Genomic DNA, 20,968 nt, shown 5'->3' with positions numbered 1-20,968 from the left:
TTTTCTCTTCAAGGCACTTGCCTTCCACCTACTTGTTCTAACTGTTGGGGATACAGCACCAAATGGCATCCTTTGGTTCAGTTCATAACTGCATCCCAAAAGGTGGTGTCCTAGAATTGTCCAATTTATCCACTCCCATTTTGGGGCTGTGGTGAGACCCTGAGGTGGAGACTGTCATGGAAGTGTCACCAGACGTCACAACTGTGCTGAGCCCAGGTGGGTGGGAGAGATACAGGGACCAGAAGCATCTGCTATATGTGGAGTATATTTGAAAATGAGGCTAGAGGCTTTTCCTTTTACTGCCGCTGTATTGCCTGCACCCAGACAAGTGCCAGGTACACAGGTTCATATAAGTGACTTAATAAGTATCTGGGCTTCCCAGGTGGTGCTAGTGGTAAAGAACCCACTTGCCAATGCAAGAGACACAGAAGATGCTGGTTCGATCCCTGGGTAGGGAAGATTCCCTAGAGGAGGAAATGGCAACCCACTACAGTATCCTTGCCTGAATAATTCCATGAACAAAGGAGTCAGGGGGCTACAGCCCCTGGGCTCGCAAGAGTCAGACATGACTGAAGCAACTGAACATGCACGCATGCAATAAGTATCTATTGGATGAAGATGAAGTCATTGGGAGGAAATGGTGAATCCATGAGTGAACAGTCTTGGGTGAAGTTTTCCAAGCGGACTAAATATTTTAGTGTGGTTATCGGTATCTTAGGTAAGGAAATTCAAGATCTCTAATCTATGGCTGTCGTGATGGCAGCATTCAGCTTATGTCACATCTGTTCAGTGCCTCTCTTCTCTGGATTTTTTGACCATTATTCCATTTAGGTTAAGAGGAAAAGGGAGTACCAGAGGATGAGATATTTGGATGGCATCACTGAGTCCATGGACATGCGTTTGCACAAACTCCAAGACAGTGAAGGGCAGAGGAGCCTGGTGCTGCAGTCCATAGGGTCGCAAAGAGTCATACACGACTGAGCGACTGAACAAGAGATTCCATTTAGAGTCGCTAGTATAAGATTTAGTGTTCAACTCAGTTTTCTTCTTTGCTCCTGAATGATGGTTCAGCTGACACGTTCATGAAGTCATGGTTTGAGTTAAATTTTAAAAGAGGGACAGCATTTCTGTGGGTGAAAATGGCGTGTAAAGAAGACAAAAAAAAAAAAGAATGAAAACATGGGGATAAGAAATCTGAGTGTGTTTTCAGATGGCAGAGACTTCTTAGAGCTTAGGATATGAGTGTGTTTGTGAGAATAAAAAGAAATCTTTGAAGATATGACTGGAGCTACAGTTTGCCAAGCCTTTGAGTAGCAGGCTAAGACATCTTCACCTCTTCACGAACCGTCCAGTTACTGATCGCGACATCCTGTGTCCACAACACAGTTTACACCCTGTACTGTATGCTTTGTATAAAACCATCCTGTCCCAATCCTGTTAATCTCCCAAGACCCTAACCCATTTCACCTCTGGCATCAAGTTCTTCTCAACTACTCAGGGCCACCTAGATATCTTCCCTAACTTTTTTTTTTTTGCCCTTCTTAATTCCCACTCACCTTATTTTTGGCATTGTTTAACTTTTTATATGTTTTCTCTTCACTCCACAGCTACTTACAAAGTCAGCCAAGGACACACTAGTTCTTTTTATCCCGTCTCAGCAGGCAGAATATATACCCAGAAAAGATGTTGTAAATAGTTGGAAAGTTAAAAAAAGCATCCAGTTTGGTGATGCTTCTCTGAATCTCTTCTATACATGAATTTTAAAAATATTTGAGGGAAAACATTAGTAGCATATAGCGTATACTGCTGTTAAACTTTGTATACTTGTTTCCTGTGTGCATCCAGAGAGGGGAGAAGAAGAGAGAGAGAGGTACGTATGAGAGCATGGGTGTGTTTTAATATGCTCCAGAACTTTCTGTTGTCTAAACCTCAAGACAGTGGAAGAATCCAAGTGATCTGACTAGATTTCTTTTGCTTTCACAAAAAATTCAGAAAATTTAATTTTAAAAAACTCAATCTAAAGGTGTGCACATATCTTGATTTTTCATTTGGTACCCCTTAAAGCACAATAAAATGATAAAGATAGAAAACTTCTTTGATTAAACCACATATATTTGTTGTACTCACCACTGATAATGGAAATGCCTAATACAGACTTCCTTTAAATTGCTGTATTTAGTCATTATAATAGTCACTGTAAACAGTGCAGTTTTCCTACTAGGAGATTCATCTTTTGTTAAATTCCTTCCTTTCCTCCCTGCCTCCTGCCCTGTCTTTCACTCTCATTTTCTCTCTCTCTTACACGTACCTTCAGTTTTCGCTTCTTTCCTGCTTGCTTTTGCTTTGAATTATTCTTGATGGAATCTTGTTTTTGTCGGCTTATTTCCTAGATGGGAAGTGATGGAATTTTACGCCTCAGTACTTCAGCTCTAAATAATGAATTCTTTGCATATGCAGCACAAGGCTGGAAACAGCGACTGGCAGAAGGTAAATTTCTATTTTCCATTATTATTTGACAGATTTGAGTACACATACTGTTCTGAGATTTGCACTCTTCTCTGATTCCCAAGTCATTTCCCCCACTGAAGTATACTTGAATTAAAACTCACATCCTATTTTGAATGACTTCATTAATTCTCTTATTATTCTTGGCAATTTTGATGTCCAGGAATTTTGCAGAAAGCATAGCATTATCTAGAACATGATAACATTTTGATATAGCAAGATATTCTTTAGAATAATCATTTTAATTATATGTTTGATATATTATATATTTTCTTACTGCCTAAGAGTCTGAAGAATCTTCTTTCAATGTTGTCTTCCCCTGAAGGCACACTTTGCCTTATCCTTCCCTTAGTCACCAATCTTCTTGAAAGACTAGAAAATATCCAGTGTTACCACAGTTTTACTCCCTTCCCCAAGCACGCTGTTACGGCTGGGAGTGGCCCAGTCTTACACAGTGGAAACAGTTCTTTCTAGAGAATATGAATTGCCTTCTTGATTTTAAAGTCCAGTGTCCTCTGTCCTGCCTTTCATGTTGCTTCTCCAATATCTCACTTGTTTTCTACCCCGCCCAATACATATTCGTATCTCTGTGCCTTGTGAGCTGAAAGCTTGGTCACTTTTCAGAAGCTAACTCAAGAATCAGGTTCTAGGCATGGTCTTCCCTAGTTGCTTTAGGCAGAATTAAGTGCTTTCCCTCTCTGTACTTTTACTACATTTATTCTTGTGACTTTTACAGGGTTTTTTACATTATTATAGTTAACTGTGTGCTTTTTCTTTCACCAGAGCGGTTGAACCCATTTCCTTTAGACATTCATAATATATCTCAGGTTGCATCCCGGGTACCTTTCTGACAGCCTTTTCTCAGCTTCCTTCAGGAGCTCCTGTTCTTTCACCTGCCGATAATAGTGATGCCTCCACCATTCTCTTCCCTGTTCTTCGCTTTTATAACTCTTCATGTACTCCGAGCAGCCTTGTTCACCACCAGGATTCCATCTATGGCCCATAAGATGATAACGTCCAAAATTGTCTTCAGCTACTCTTTCCCAGTCCTCAGCGCTCTGTTCCACAAGTCCGCAGGATCTTCCTAGCATCAAGCCCCTCAAAACCAAAATGCCAGCATTAAATTCTATTCCCTTTAAATGTCTACCATTTCTTCTGCCTTCTGTCTCCTGAGGGCACCCCTTTTCTCACAGCTCCTAACTCTGGAACTGTAGTGATACCTTTGTTCCTCTCCCTTCTCCCCAGGTCCATCTGGTTAGGAACTTGCATTTTTGAATCTGCATCTTCTTCAACGTTCTCAAGATGCTGGCCTGACTGTAATCTCATCTCTGTCTATGCTACCTAGTAGCCTCCCTGCCAGTTTCTAAGTTGCTTATTTGGCCATTTTTCTCCCTCCCTAAACACCGCCAGGACCTCCCTCAGTCTCTTACAGAAAAACATTCAGGGCTCTCTTTAAAACGTGTGTTGGTTAATTGACCGCAGCCTATCTTTCCTATTCCATTTCATCCTGTATTTTACTCACAATTGGCCTCTTAAAAGAACATAAATATACATATTCATATCTCTGTGCCTTGTGAGCTAATGACCTTATGAAAGCATGGTCATCTTTCAAAGGCTAACTCAAGACTCAGTTTCTGTAGATGGTCTTTCTTAATCGATTTAGGCAGAGTTAAGTACTTTCCCTACATTTATGAATATTCTTACTTATGGCCTATATAGGGCTTTCCACCTTGTATTATTATACTCTGCTTTGGCATTCACCAGATTGGTTTCATCAAGGACACTGAATATACACAGTTTCATTTACCACCTCTAGTACACAGTACATTTACTAAATGCTTTCAAGTCTGTCTGTGACTAAATTACTGAGTGATGTTCATAAAAAGAGAAGCCGTAGAAATATCATTAGCACTCAACCTGTTGCTTTTCAGTATTTATAAACGTTTACTCAAATTAGTTACATATTCTCTTTATTAATTGGCAAAAGATATGACAGCTTTTCCTCAATATCTAAGCATTTTCTTTCTAGGAGAGTTTACTCCAGAAATGCAACTGCGGATAAGGCAAGAAATTGAGAAGGAAAAGAAAACAGAACCTTGGAAAGAAAAATTCTTTGAAAGATTTTATGGAGAAAAGTAAGTACTAGAGCATTTTTTTGTCATTTCTCTTAGAAGGAAATGAAAATGTAATTCTCTTGCTTCACATAGCACACTCATGTGCTGTAAAACTTAATAAACCTGTGATAAAAGGCAATAGTCCCTCAGTGTAAGAAATTGCAGGTAAAATTATAGTGACACATCAGCACTTAAATTTTTTTTTAAAATGCATTTTCAATGGTTTATAACTCGCCCATGAAAATTCATTTTGGACTGAAAATAGCACATGAAATTCCAGAGAAGTCAATTTTGTCTTTCTTAACTGGATTTTAGTAAAAATCTGCTATTTTTTTAGTCTAAGTATTTTCATTAATGAATCATTAGAGATAAGCAGCCTTAGACACATATTCTGGAGAGGGAAATGGCAACCCACTCTAGTGTTCTTGCCTGGAGAATCCCAGGGACAGAGGAGCCTGTCAGGTGCCACCCATGGGGTCACACACAGTCGGACATGACTGACGTGACTTAGCGGCAGACACATACTTATTTCTCACATTTTTCCAAAAATGTTGACTCTGAGTATACATTTGTTTAGGAAATTTTCCTTATTTTAAGGAAAGCCTGAAGTACTATCTATTGCTCTGTCCATTCTTCCTCTATAACCACTTTTTTTAATTAAAAAAAACCTTTATTTTACTCAAGGATAGTTGATTCACAATGTTGTAATAATTTCTGCTCTACAGCGGTGATTCAGTGTACGTATGTATAATAAATATATATTGTACATTCTTCTTTATATTCTTTTCCATTATGGATTATCATAGGGTATTGAATATAGCTCCATCCATGTGATACATGGACTTCCCTGGTGACTCGGTCAGTAAAGAACCCACCGGCAAGGCAGGAGACTACTTGCATGTAGAAGCCGAAGTCCTATCCCTGGGTTGGGAAGATCCCCTGGAGAAGGAAATGGCAACCCACTCCAGTATTCTTGCCTGGAGAATCCCGTGGACAGAGGAGCCTGGCGGGCTATAGTCCATGGAATCGCGAGGGCTGTACACACCTAGCAACTAAACCACCTCCATGTGATACAGTAAGACCTTGTTGTGTATCCATCCTGTATAGACTGCTTTGCATCTGCTAATGTCGAACTCCCAGTCCTTCTCTCTCCTACCGCTTGGCAACCACCAGTCTGTTATCTGTGTCTGTGAGTCTCTTTTGTAGATAAGTTCATTTGTGCCATATTTTAGATTCCACATATAAGTGATCATATTGTAAATGTCTGACTTAACTTCTGGGCTGATAGTTTCTACGTCCATCCATGTGGCTGCAAGTGATATTATTCCGTTAGGGTTTATGACCGAGTAGTATTCCATTGTGTTTATGTACCTCATCTTCTTTATGTGTTCATCTCCCAATGGACATTCAGGTTGTTTTTGCATCTTGGCTATTTTCAGCAGTGCTGCTGTGAACATTGGGGTGTGTGTATCTTTCTGAATTATAGTTTTTTCTGGATCTTTGCCCAGGAGTGGGATTATTGCCTTATATGACAATGGTATTTTTATTTTGTTGAGGAATCTTCATGCTGTTTTCCACAGTAGCTGCACCAATTTACATTCTCATCAACAGTGTAGGAGGGTATAACCACTTTTTAATTTCTTATTTTGATTTGTGTGTGTGTTTAAAGATAATGCCAGACATAGATAAGCGTGGTAGTGACTGAACTAAATTGAAAGTATCCTCTCCTTTGCCTCCCAGTTAACAGGGACACGTTTTCCTTGAGCAGAATTTGAGTCTCACAGACAATCAGATTCATAAGAAAAAAAAGAGGAATTTAAGAGCTGACAGTTGACAGTAACTTTAGATCATCTTGGGCTTCCCTAGTGGCTCAGCTGGTAAAGAATCCACCTGCAGTGTGGGAGACCTAGTTTCAGAAGATCCCCTGGAGAAGGGAATGGCAACCCACTCCAGTATTCTGGCCTGGAGAATTCCATGGACTGTATATACAATCCATGGGGTCACAAGAGTCGGACATGACTGAGCGACTTTCACTCACTTTAGACCATCTTAGGTAGAAGAATTTGTGCTTTAATTCTCACAAACACAACTGATGCTTGAAAGTGGTGTTTTGTATAGAAGACACTAAGGCAATACAACTTGTACCATTTGATCTAATTTCACAAAACTCCCCTGTAAATGAGGAAAAATGTCAGAGGGAGTCTCTCATGAGTGCACCTCATCCCTGGTGAATTGTCCTAAGTAGCCATCCTCAAGAGGAGGAAGGCTCCTTTTCAGTTGCTGCCCTGAGACCTTGGATGCATATACATATTTAAGCAAAACTAAAAGGCTGTAATCTCCTTTCTCAAAAATTAAAATTGCGGCAGGCTAGTTATCAGCCTTCTTATATCATTACTAGCACTATTACTCAAGCCTGCTGGCATCACAGTCCTCATTGCAGCTTTTAAAACTAGATACAAGACTTTTCTGGTGGTCCAGTGGTTAAGAAGGGACACAGGTTCAATCCCTAGGTTGGGAAGATTCCACATGCCACAGGGCAACTAAGCCTTTGTGCTACAACTATTGGGTCCACATGCTACAACTAAGGAAGCCCATGCACCTAGAGCATTTGCTGCAATGCAGGTAGACCTGGGTTCATTCCCTGGGTCAGGAAGATCCTCTGGAGAAGGAAGTGGCAACCCACTCCAGTACCTTTGCCCGGAAAATCCCATGGACAGAGGAGCTGGTAGGCTACAGTCCATGGGGTCGCAAAGAGTCGGACATGACTGAGCGACTTCACTCACTTCACATGCACCTAGAGCCAATGCTCCACACCAAGAGAAGCCACCACAATAAGAAGTCCAGGCCCCATAACAAAGAGTAGCCCCTACTTGCCAAAACTGGAGAGAACCCGCACACAGCAACAAGCACCCAGTGCAACCATAAATAAATTGATTAAATTAAAAAACAGAGTAGATAGATTTAGGACACTCAGCCCAGACATACTGATTGGGGGTCTCCAGGAGATGAACCCTGGAATCTGTATTTTTAGATGCTTCTCCATCATGCTGATGTCCAGCAAGATTAAGAACCCTGCCTTCCTTGTCTTTTCTGACAAAGGGAGTGTTGGGAGCACTCTTGTCTGTAATGGAAGAAGCATAAGCAAGTCAGTCACCTCCAAAGAACCTGTCCTTAGTTTTTATTGTGTGTTGGGCCTGTTCTTTTATCAACTCAGTCTTCATCAAGCATTGTCTTTGTGCCACACACACTATGTCAGACAGCCCATGTTGCAAGACCACACAGAGACTTTTCCTCAGTCAGCAGATAATCACTGAGCATATTCATTCAACAGTTCTTTTATTTAATTGACCCTTTCCTTGCTGTGGTTTATCCATAGAGTTTCTGTCCCAATACCTCCCTGGACTTCTTGCTTATCTTTTCTGATCTTTGATTACATACTGGATGACTGATGCATTTTGGACATTTCATTGACTGCCCTTCTAATTTTCTTACAGATTACCTATATTCCCTCAATACAGGAGGGATATTTTCCTCCCATCAGATAATTTTCAGTTGGCTGACACCATGTGCCTTCTCACTGCTCTGAGTTCTCCCAAGAATGTTACCACTGAAGCTCCCCTTTAGTTAAGATCTGTCTGATTTAGTTTTCTGCTCTTTGAGATCTTTATTTTGGTTCTTACTGGCTTACTCTGCCTTTAATCCAGGGTTGTTGTTCAGTCGCTAAGTCGTGTCTGACTCTTTGCGACCTCGTGGACTGCAGCACGCCATGCTTCCCTGTCCTTCAGCATTTCCTGGAGTTTGCTCAGAGTTGTGTCCATTGAGTTAGTGATGCCATCCAACCATCTCATCCTCTGCCATCCCTTTCTTCTTTTGCCCTCAGTTTTTCCTAGCATCAAGTTCTTTTCCAATGAGTTAGCTCTTCACATCAGGTAGCCAAAGTATTTGAGCTTCAGCTTCAGCATCAGTCCTTCCAGTGAATATTCAGGGTTGATTTCCTTGAGGATTTTTGATAGAATACTGTCTTAAATTTGTTTTAATTACTTGTGTAGATATTATGAATATGCTAATCCAAAATTATAGTATATATTTAATAATATCCTTGTGACTCATCTAGCTGAAATTTGGCTGCCGGTGGGTAGGTTTTGTGTATTCTCAATCTAATCTAGTATCAGTGATATCTTTACTTGATCTGGCCCCAGGAGACCTTGTATCCGGCTGATTTTTCTGTTCTAAATTCATCTGTTGTGTAGTTATATTATTCTTTCCTTCTTAGCATAATACAAACTGTGGTTTAATTTGAACCCATCTTAGGGAAAGTTGAAAGAAGAGAGACTAATTATGAAGGAAGTATCCTCTATCTTTCTTTCTCAGCTTTCTGAAATTTAGTGAAGAAGGCAATGATCAAATACCCAAAAAGCACATTCTTTCTTACTTTCTTTTTATTTTGAGGTTTTAAGTAAAAGGTTGAAGAAGATTTCACTGAGGTATTTTCCTGTTACAGCTCTATTTCCTCACTCAAATATGTTTCTTCCTCTGGGAATATTCTCTCTCTCCTGCTCATCCTTGTAATTGCCTGCACTCTAATTTAACTTCATTTAGAACAGCATATTTCCCTACCATCTGATGCTAACATTGTAACTTAGTATGATAGGAAATAGTGATTTACAATATTATCAATCATAATTCTGATGAACTTTGTCTTATGGCCTAGGCTATTTCTTGATATTTTATGCTCTTTTTATGGAATATTTTTACTGTAAGAGATCTACATGAAAGAACTGAAATATCTTGCCTCACACAGATGTAATCTAGTGGAACCAACTTTGATGACCCCAACCATATTTATTATTCTTTAATGAAATTTCCGTCATATCTTAGGTTAGACATTTAGATACTTAAATAAGGTGATGGGCATCTTTTACATTGGGTTAAGAGAACTTAATCTTTGGAAGTCATTTCAGTTATAGAATTTTACAGCGTACCCATCTTCCATTTATCTTAATTACTTGGTTATGTTGCATCTTTTGAGGACTATGAGATTTTCTACTATAAGAATATATTTCTACTTTCTGAGTATAAAAGTTTAGATTTTTTTATATTCTTTTGCCTTTCAGCCCATATTTTTTTAATCTTTTGCACTATGCAATTTTATTATTACTAATACTTGATAAGGTTGATATTTCCTTACTTATAGAATAAAAATCAATACTTTTTTTAAAACCAAAAGTTTATTTTGGGGCTTCCCAGGTGGCTCAGTGGTAAAGAATCTGCCTGTCAAAACAGGAGCTTTACGAGACACGAATTCAATCCCTGGGTCAGGAAAATCTCCTAGAGGAGGAAATGGCAACCCACTCCGGTATTCTTACCTGAAGAATCCCATAGACAGAGGAGCCTGGCAGGCTGAAGTCCATGGAGTTGCAAAGAGTCAGACATGACTGAGTGAGCATGCGTGCAGAGTTTATTTCAGTTACGATTATAAAAGCAGTCTTCCCACATGGCTCAATGGTAAAGAATTGCCTGCCAGTGCAGGAGATGCAGGTTTGATCCCTGGGTCAGAAAGATCCTGTGGAGAAGGAAATGACAACCCACTCGGGTATTCTTGCTTGAAGAATACCATGGACAGAGGAGCCTGGCGGGCTGCAGTCCATGGGGTTGCAAAGAGTTGGACACAACTGAGCAACTGAGCACATAAAAGGAGCAGAAAACCTAAGCCATCATAAACTAGTTTACATAGGCTAAGCATGCTACTTAGTAATAATAAAATTAATTTGATGCATTTACTTCTATGAATGCTATATTTGGTGAGAGATCCAAGTTGTACCTTTCATGTTTTGTGGTTGAACAATAATTTAGTATTTCTAATTTCTGTTCAGGTTGGGCATGTCAAGAGAGGACTCTGTAAAGCTCACATCTGGACCAAACATTGATGGAGCTGAAAGTAGTTCTTCATGTGGGACCCCTGGCCTTCCCAGTATTTCTGCACAGACTCCTTTGAAAGAACAACAGCCAAAAAGCATGAAAAGCCCAATTTCTCCAGAGCCTGAATTCTGCGCTACTCTTTGTCCTGTGGTAGATGTAGGTAAAGATGTAATGACAGAGTCAGAATCAGAGGACATCTTGATCCCTGAAGAATCTGTGATTCAGGAGGAAATTGCAGAAGAGGTCGAGACCAGCATCTGTGAGTGCCAGGATGAGAATCACAAGACAATACCTGAATTTTCTGAGGAGTCGGAAAGTCCAGTCACCTCTCATGAAGAGCCACAATTAGCACCTCCTGAAGATCATGTGGAATCTTGTGTTATGATGAATGATGTTTTGGAAACTTTGCCTCCTATCGAAGTTAACGTGGAAGAGAAATCAGAATCTTCCCAGGAAGAGATGTCGGTTGTCATTGATCAGCTGGAAATCTGTGACTCCCTTGTTCCTTCCACTTTATCCGTGACTCATGTTAGTGACACAGAACATAAGGAGCCAGAAACTGCACTAGAGACCAACACTCCAAAAATTAAAACGGGGTCATCGTCCCTAGAAGGCCGATTTCCAAGTGAAGGAATTGCCGTGGATATGGAGTTGCAGAGCGAGCCTGATGAGCAGCTTTCTGAAAATGCCTGTGTCTCTGAAACATCCTTCTCTTCTGAGAGCCCAGAGGGAGCCTGTACCAGTCTGACATCCCCAGCAGGGGAAAACCAATCCACTTCAGAAGAGTCGTGTACTCCAACCTCCCTTGAGACAACGTTTTGCTCTGAGGTGTCTAGCACTGAAAATGTGGACAAATACAATCAGAGAAATGCCACTGATGAAAACCTTCATGCATCTTTGCTGTCAGAAATCTCTCCAATATCCACCTCACCTGAGACATCAGAAGCATCTTTGATGTCCAATTTACCTTTGACATCGGAAGCATCCCCAGTATCAAATTTACCTTTAACATCAGAAACTTCACCCATGTCTGATTTACCTTTGACATCAGAAACTTCTTCAGTGTCTTCCATGCTTCTCACACCTGAGACCACTTTTATATCCAGTTTGCCACTTCCTTCAGAAACATCTCCAGTTTCCAGTTCTTCCATGAATGAAAGAATGGTGCATCAACAAAGGAAGTCCACTTCCGTATCCGAAGAACCACCCTCCCCGCAGAAAGATGAAGGTTCTGCTCCTGCCAAGCCCTTGGGGGAGGGTGTTACCTCTCAACAGAAGATTCTATCAAATGCTCCTGAACCCATCAAAATGGCTGCTTCTTCGATTGCTCCTGAAGCGTATTCATCAGAAGAATTACACAGTAACACCCTGAATCAGCAGCCTTGTAAATCACTCGTTGAAACTGAGAAATCTTATCCTACTTCAATTCCAGAACTTCCTTCTACAGAAATGATCAAAGTGAAAAATCATAATGTCCTGCAAAGAGCAGAAAAGAAAGGGATGTCTTCACCATTGGACTTACCCATCTTTTCTGAAGAGACAGAGAGTAAGGGAAATGAGGTCCTATCAGCTAAACTACAGGACAAACAATACGTCTCGTCAGTAGATAAGGCTTCATTTTCAGAAGGCTCTAGAAATAAAATGCATAAGCAGGGGAGCTCACAGAATCGGCTGGAGAACTCACATTCTTCCAAGTTGTCAGAGCCCTCCAAGTCCCCAGATGGGGTAAGAAATGAAAGCAGAGAATCTGAAATATCAAAGAGGAAAACTGCAGAGCATCACGGTTTTGGGATTTGTAAGGAGAAGAGGGCTAGGATAGACGATGACCAGTCATCTGCTGGACGGAACATCTCATCCAGCAGCCCACCTGAGAAAGAGCCACCCCCAAGAGAGGAGCCAAGGGTCCCACCTCTCAAGGTATGGTATTTTTTTTTTAATGAAAAATTCCATAGATAGGCTTTTCCTATTCAGATATTTCATTTTTCAAAAATAAATGTCACAGTTTATAATCCAGTACTCCCAGCACCAGTATGATACTAAGTGATTCTTTTTCAGACTGCATTGAGTTCATACAGTAAGTTTAGATACATGTATATATTTGGACCTGGGCATTTAAGGGGAAAAAAAAATGAAGAGGGAGAACTGGGCCTGGAGGAGCCCACAGGCCACTCAGATATATGGCCTTTGGGGGACTCCAAGATGTAGGACAGAGATCTACATAAATTTGAAGGTTAATTCAGCATTCTATAAAAGTTATCAGAACTAGAGACAGTAGTGATCAAGTCAGAGGCATGCACTCAAGAAATGAAAGTACGTATTATCCCTTCATTCATTTGCCAACAAACATTGAACTCCCCACACACCACACTGCCCAGCAGAGAGGGCCTGGCTTCTGAAAGACCTTCATTAAATACTTCTTGAATAAATAAATGATATTGCTTTGCAAAAGCAAACCCAGAGGAAAATGCCACAGATATACATGTATACAAATGCTACTATTTTATTTCCAAGATAGTTAAGAAGTATTTGACTTCACAAAATAATAAAGCCTGTAGGCAAACGTTCCTAATCATACTTTTTATTTTGATTCTCAGGTAGATTTTTAACTCTCAGAATACCAACCTTTTATATAATTGAATCTGCCTAAGTGAACTGAAAATTAAGATTGATTCAAAGAATTATAAGCAAACTCAGCCTTTGTTTTTCTTCATGTCTTTTTATTTTATTCTGCTCTGACATCTACTTGTAATAGGGACTCTTAATCTCCCTAAGGTTGACTTTTAAGGGTGTGATTGTAGTTATTCTGTGTAATGAATCATTCCCTATTAAATAAGATTCTAGAGATATAAAAGATGAACATTAAGCTCCCATTAAAACCCTGCTATGCATTTTAATTTATGAAGCAATGAAAAGACAAATATAATAAGCATGCTTCCCCTAGGAAATACTTTTAAGTATAATATGTTTAAGTATAGACAAATATACAAGTATATAATACATTGAAGTATCCTGTTTTTTGTCAAAAGCAGTTTTTCAAAGTGATATATACCTTTATGTAAACATATGTGGATTAGTTAGATAAAATAAATTTGTTGTTAGGTTTTATGTTTCTAATTTTTTAAATGAAGGGAAGTACTTAAAAGGAAAAGCTGAAATCCTTTTCTAAATTTATCTTTCTTTGGAGCCTTTGGATTAGAAGAGAACCAGCACATGTTTGAAAATGAGAAATGAGAGCTCAGGAAAATAATTCCACCTTCCAGTGTTCTAAAGGATAATTTCAAGTTGAAATGATCTTGTAATATGTGTCACGTGTTTATAATGTCAACATATGTAAGTGCACAAATGTTAAGAAGAGAGATGTAAGTTTTTTAGGAAAAATCTTTTTTCTAGAGGACAGAATAAAAGGAAGCATAGTACATGTCAACAGGAGAGAACAGGGAGCTGAAAGTCTCCATTGTGCTCTGGTTAGACGACCCCAGAGCAGCCTATCTCCAGAGGCTCAGTGTTTGCAACTGTACCTTAAGGGCTTTAACTAGATCCCTTCCAGCTCCACATATCTGTGACTCTGTGAACATTCTCAGTGGCTAGCATATCACAGGCCATTGCTTTGGGATATTGGTTTGTTAGGCCTTAGGCTTCATGAATTCGGTGACAACTGTGCATCTCTTGGGCTTCCTTGGTGGCTCAATGGTAAAGAATCCGCCTGCCAAGCAGGAGATGCAAGTTTGAGCCCTGGATTGGGAAGATCCCTTGGAGGAGGAAATGGCAGCCCACTCCAGTATTCTTGCCTAGAAAATCCCATGGACAGAGAGGATCCTGGCAGGCTACATTCCATAGGGTTGCAAAGAGTCAGACATGACTTAGCAATTGAGCACACACATATGCATTTCTCAGTTAGTATGAGTAAGTGAACAGTGTGTGTTGGGACATGTATGAAATTTAGCACACTGTGGATTTCCAAAATAAACTGCCCAACCCATGTTATTTTGGAGGCAGAAAACTAAAGTTGCCCTTGCTTTCAATATAACATACTGCTAATAACAAAATCCCTTTGGAAGGCAGAGCACTCTCACAAAAACAGTCTCATTCCCTCTTTATAACAACTCTGTGAAGGAAATAGACCGGAAATAGCCAGGCTCATTTTACAACTGAATTTACAAACTTGTATTGTGTGCTTATTATATGTATAAGGCAGCATGCTAGGTGGTATGGGACCACATAAAACCTCCAGCCTTCGACTTGGGAGGTTGTTGGAGAAACTAAAGTACACAGCCTGGGATCACAGCTGAGAATTCTAGTCTTGAGCCTTCCTTGGGGCTTTCTCCTTTATGTCAAATTAAGACCAGTAAATTCAAACAGAGTCAAGGTCCTGCTTTTTCATGCCAGCCAGGAAGATAAGTGGAAAGCTTAACTATTTTTAGTTCACCTCATTTGAAGAGGGTTCCTTTCCCTTGGGGTTCCTTTCCATTCATATATGTTCCATTTAATATGTTTAATTTCCATGCCGAATGAAGTCACTGTTTGATGTTTTGTAGATTAAAACAGAGGTTAAATTTTTTTAATTTTCATATTCGTGCTGCATTTATTGTTGCTTTTTTTTTACCCCCAAAAGCCCATTCCTGGATTTAGGGGTTGGCCCTTAAAAAACGTGGTTATTCCCTGCCCTTGAGTTCATATGCTCCTCTGGAATCATGTGCACATGCGCCTCTTCGGTGCTCCCTTATGCTTACTTTATCTTTTCATTTCTGCCCCGCCCCACCCTACCCCCCACCCCCCGCCTCCTTCCTGTAGATCCAGCTTTCCAAAATCGGGCCACCCTTTATCATCAAGAGCCAACCCGTCTCCAAACCAGAGGCTCGTGCGTCTTCCAGCACCTCGGTCAGTAGCGGGAGGAACATGGGAGCCCGGACCCTGGCAGACATCAAGGCCCGAGCGCAGCAAGCCAGGGCCCAGCGCGAGGCGGCGGCAGCCGCAGCTGTGGCAGCCGCGGCCAGCATCGTCTCAGGTGCCATGGGGAGCCCCGGAGAGGGCGGGAAGGCCCGGACCCTGGCGCACATCAAAGAGCAGACGAAGGCCAAGCTCTTTGCTAAGCATCAAGCACGAGCCCACCTCTTCCAGAACCCGAAAGAGCCCCGGGGGCCTCCCCTGCTTGGCCCAAAGGAAGGGCCTCCAAGCTTAGACGTTGTCTCTCCTGCCCCTGAAACAAAAATTGAAGGCTCGCCTGGCGTCATCATTGTCAACCCGAACTGCCGATCTCCCAGCAACAAGGCCGCGCACCTCCGGGACACCGTCACGGTTCTACAGCAGCCTCTCAACCCGACGAAACTTCCAGAAACCGCCACAGACTTATCTGTGCATAGTTCTGACGAAAACACACCTGTGTCACACTTACCTGAGAAAATGGTTTCATCTACCTCTTCTGAAAATAGCAGTGTGCCCATGCTTTTTAATAAAAACCCCGTCCCCGCGTCTGTCTGCAGCACCGCTCTGTCGGGAGCCATTAAAGAGCATCCCTTTGTGAGTCCTGTTGATAAATCCGCCGTCCTAATGTCTGTTGACAGTGCAAACGCTACAATTTCTGCTTGTAACATAAGCATGTTAAAAACCATCCAGGGAACGGACACCCCATGCATAGCCATTATACCAAAATGTATGGAGAGCACACCTCTCCCTGCCCCCTCAGAGGGCTCAGGCTCGGCCAGCCCCCGCAATGACCAGCTGGCACTGGTACCCAGCAGCAGTGCTGGCAGCCTTAGCTCTGCTCAGTACACCTCCGTGCCAGCTCCCTCGATTGGAAGCAACTTGCCCAACCATCTCCCCACTAGCTCTGTTTTGATGCCCCCAACGGGAATGAACAACAGATACCCTTCTGAGAAGATAGCCATGCCTGGGAGCGAAGAACCGGCCACCGTGCCCATGGGCACCACTGTGAGAGCCTCCCTCAGCTGTAGGGACCCTGTTTCAGTCACCGACGCCCTGGTGGCACGCCCACCCGTGGCAGTGTTTTCTGGAAGCATGCTGACCATCAGCTCTTATGATAGCCCTCCCAAGTTAAGTGCCGAAAGCCTGGAAAAGACTTCAGGGACTCGGAACAGGGGAGACCCTTCTGGGAAACCTCAGCCAACCCCGGGCGGCTTCACACCAGCAGCCATAAACCGATCGATCCCGTGTAAGGTCATCGTGGACCACAGCACCACGCTCACCTCCACCCTGTCTCTGACGGTTTCCCTAGAGAGCGCAGAAGCTGGCTTGGAGCTCCAGACCCGGCCCGGGAGGACGGAGGCAACCGGGGCACCCGTGGCCTTCCCACAGGTGTCTGTCATCAGCAGGCCTGAGCCAGTGGCCCTTGAAGGCGGAGATCACGGTTCCAGTTTCATCGCGGCTTCCGCGGCCGAGCAAGACAGTCAGACGATGAAGGCCACTTGTCCGGGTCTTCGTGAAGGACTCCTGGTTGTTCCCGATAAATTAAAAGAGGGGCATCCCCCAAGTCACAGCTTTGCCGAGCAGGCGCGTGGCTCAGCCGCATTCAAGAGTGAAGCTGACACCACCTGTAGCCATCCATACAACCCGGGCAGCCGGATCTGCTGGAGTGAGGACGGGATGCGGAGCACGGGCCAGCCTCCGCCCAGCCATCCGGCTTCCAGCAAACAGAAGGACTATCTGGAGCAGAGCTGTCCCAAGTCCATCAAGACCGAGCATGCCAGCTACTCGCACGTGGCGGAACTTCAGCCCCGGAATCTCATCACAAGCGTCACGCTCCCCGTGAAGTCCGAACCTCACGACGTGGACAAGGGCTTCAGGATGGACACTGAAGACTTCCCCAGCTCCGAGCTGCCTGCTCCGGCCGCCGAGGCAGCCCCGAGTGCGCAGCCGCCGCAGACCGTGAAGGCCCCCGCCTCCGGGCCCCTGGAGGAGGCCGTCTCTTTGGCCACAGACAACCTGAAGCGGGTGCCCAGCGCTGGGAGCTCCAGCTGCCGCCTGTCGTCGGTGGAGGCCAACAACCCCCTCGTCACACAGTTACTCCAGGGCAACCTGCCTCTGGAGAAAGTGTTGCCGCAGCCCAGATTGGGAGCCAAGCTGGAGATCAACAGGCTCCCCCTGCCTCTTCCGACTACCTCAGCGGGTAAAGCAGCCCCGGAGAGGAACGTGGTTGAGATGCCCCTCAGCTCGCCCAATCCAGATGGGAAGGGCTACTTGGCCGGAGCCCTGGCACCGCTCCAAATGAGGAAGCGAGAGAACCACCCCAAGAAGAGGGTGGCTAGGACCGCGGGGGAGCACACGCAAGTGAAATGTGAGCCAGGGAAACTGCTGGTGGACCCCGACGTGAAAGGGGTGCCCTGTGTCCTCGGCTCCGGCCTGAGTCCGCTGGCACACAGCCAACCTCTGAAGCAGGAGTGGCTGAACAAGCACCCTGCGCAGAGCAGGATTGCTCACAGCCCTGAGGTCAAACAGCAGAAGCGGCTGCTCCCCTCGTGTAGCTTCCAGCAGACCCTGTTTCACGTCGACAAGAACGGGGGCTTCCATCCCGACCCCGGGACCTCGCACAGACAGCAGTTTTACCAAATGCCTCTGACACCCAGGGGCCCCCTTCCTCCAGCAGCTCTGTTACCGGCCTCTGCCAAGAGCTCAGCAGGCTGTAATGCGTTCGCCTTCAACAGGCACCTGGAACAGAAGGGACTGGGGGAGGTTGGCCTTTCCTCGGCGCCTCACCAGCTGAGGTTAGCCAACATGGCACCCCCCAACGTGCCCATTAAAGAAGGTGATGACGTCGGGGGGACCCCGCACGGAATGCCGCACAAGGCCCTGGTGCATCTCCCGCTGCCTCCACCCCCGCCCCCTCCCCCCTTGGCCCTGCCCCCGCCGCCCCCGCCCCCGCCACCTCCGCTACCTCCACCTCATCCTAACCCAGAAGTTCCACCCGAGCAAAAACAACCGCCGGTTACCATGGAAACCACTAAGAGACTCAGTTGGCCACAGTCCACGGGCATATGTAGCAATATAAAATCGGAACCTCTTTCTTTTGAGGAAGGTTTGAGCAGCAGCTGCGAACTGGGCATGAAACAAGTTTCCTACGACCAGAATGAGATGAAAGAACAGTTGAAGGCCTTTGCGCTGAAAAATGCCGATTTCTCTTCCTATTTGCTTTCCGAGCCGCAAAAGCCTTTTACCCAATTAGCTGCTCAGAAAATGCAGGTGCAGCAACAACAGCAGCTCTGTGGAAACTATCCAACCATCCACTTCGGGAGCACAAGCTTCAGAAGGGCCACGTCTGCCATTGAAAAGTCCATTGGGGTTTTGGGAAGTGGCTCCAGTCCCACCACGGGCCTGCCCGCTCAAAACGCCCAGATGCCTGTTCAGAACTTTGCCGACAGCAGCAACGCGGACGAATTGGAACTGAAATGCTCTTGCCGGCTGAAAGCCATGATTGTGTGCAAAGGCTGCGGGGCCTTCTGCCACGACGACTGCATAGGGCCTTCTAAACTCTGTGTCGCTTGCCTGGTTGTGCGATAAAAGCCGAGTGAAAGGTGCAGTATCCCTTTTCCTCTACGGAAAAGCCAAACGGCATCATCAACAACACATTGAGTCACTCTGGGGTCTATCCCATGCTAATTTATTTTAGTTTGGAACAGAGGCTCTTTTCTGTATCTCATATTGTTTTCTGGCGTTTCTGGGAGAGGCGAGATCGCATCCCAGCCAAGGGGCTCAGCAGCATGTCTTTTGCATATTCAGTTGCTATTTGCAACTCCTGGAAAATTTCTACACGTGTGTATACAGGTCACTCCCTCCCAATTTGTTGCTTAAAAAAAAAAAATCCAGGTGTAGCAAGGAAAAGGACAATTTAATTACTTCATGGTAACCAGAAATGGAGATGTAGAAAGAGATTGGTAAAAGCAATTTTGAGGTGGTGATACATTCTTCTACAGGTAAACCATTCCAGTGAGGGTTCCCACAGTTGACTCCTTTGGATCTGCCTTCACCATAAGTGATGACATTCTGTTTGGCAAAGGGAATCTGATTTAAGTGTATGATTCCTTGTATTTACTCATATCACAAGAGATATTAAAGGAGGTATACCTTTAATGAACTCCACTGTCCTTACTCTCTTTCCTCCCTTTTGACTCTTTACGGAGATGGGCAGATTACCTGGATCTGCCTTGGACATGGTACACACATCATAGTGAAATGTCTTTTCTACCTGAAATTGCAGTGTGGGCCTCTTGCCCAGCAGTCTGATTCAAGCCTCTTGACACCTGAGACTGTAAGAGGCCCAGAGGATTTCAGAGCTTTGTGCGTGGCTGGCTTCTAAGAGCAAGTATGAAAAAAGATGCCCAAAAATTCAGAGCAAACAAGTAAAATGCTGTGTATGCAAACACACCTAAATGGGTTGATGATGTAAATATCGGTCCATTCTGTTCACTCTAATACAGTTACTGGATATTGAGATTGGGGGGAAATAATCATAGCCCTTTACTGATGACACCATTGCATTCTGACTTCTGACTCTGCAGAGGTTGGCCATTTCTTTTTTAAAGTGTCATTGATGACCAAAAGGACTCTAGAAGGCTGAAGTGTTGACATTTTTCCAAACAAGTTTTTTCCTCGTGAGTCAGGATCTCTGTAATTGCATCTGACTCTGAACTAGTCCTTTAGAATTGCTGTGGGTGTTCCATGACTTGGTTTCCCCCCACCCTCAGGTGAATTCAGTGCGTCCTTCACATTTGGGGTAGTGGAACTACTTTTGAAAAAGGGATACTGCATCTTACAACTGTTCTCAATGTTTAGCCGAGAGTCTGGGCATTGAGTATTTGAGTTGCATTCCATGGACTTCAGCCACCCTCGTGCCGGAGGACAGCTGTAGTTTCAGCAGGCTCTGTTCCTAAAGCAGGTTCGAAAGCACATGCACACTGCGGGAAGATGAAAGAACAAAAACCATGTCCATTTTAACTTCATATTAGCCGAGCACAAAATGGGGAGTACCTTTAACCCACTGGTCGACTGTGGCGGTAGAAAATCTGGGTGTGGGGGGGCGTCTTCTGTATTCAGGGTAAGAATGACAGTTGTTTTCACAAGGCATCGTCCTAATCAAAGTTAACTTTTGACATTCCCTTAAATTACGTCTTAAAATTTGACTGGAATGAGTGGAAATTACATTCCTGAGGATTAAAAAAAAAGCTTGCAATTTTTTTGATAGTAGTCAACCATGGCATTTTTTTTTCCTCCATGTTTATTACTGTGATGTTGCCAAATTTTATTAAGTGATATGTCATTTTTACTAACAAATTGCTGATAGTGAAAGATACTTAGGAAGAAATCAAAGCAAATAAGGCCTACCTCCGTGGCTGAGATTCAGTGCTTCAGTTGCTGTCACTTCTGTTTTTCACATTAAAATTAACAGAATTAGTGGCTGAGAATATTAGCAATGCACTTAA

General features: G+C 43.5%; 1 protein-coding gene across 1 annotated transcript in view; it reads left to right on the top strand.

Annotated features, from left to right (window-relative positions):
* ASXL3 (ASXL transcriptional regulator 3) overlaps positions 1–19,619 on the top strand; it is a 196,486-nt gene extending 176,867 nt beyond the window's left edge. Inside the window, exons 9-12 of the mRNA XM_069568932.1 lie at positions 2,391–2,487; positions 4,535–4,640; positions 10,493–12,455; positions 15,330–19,619. Of these exons, the coding sequence (XP_069425033.1) occupies positions 2,391–2,487; positions 4,535–4,640; positions 10,493–12,455; positions 15,330–19,049 (5,886 nt within the window). The 3' untranslated portion in view covers positions 19,050–19,619. The remainder of the gene's footprint in view (positions 1–2,390; positions 2,488–4,534; positions 4,641–10,492; positions 12,456–15,329) is intronic.
* Positions 19,620–20,968: the final 1,349 nt, after the last annotated feature.

Source organism: Ovis canadensis, chromosome 23 (genome assembly GCF_042477335.2).
Source record: "Ovis canadensis isolate MfBH-ARS-UI-01 breed Bighorn chromosome 23, ARS-UI_OviCan_v2, whole genome shotgun sequence".
NCBI classification, from domain to species: domain Eukaryota; kingdom Metazoa; phylum Chordata; class Mammalia; order Artiodactyla; family Bovidae; genus Ovis; species Ovis canadensis.
This window is presented reverse-complemented; position numbering and strand designations above follow the sequence as displayed.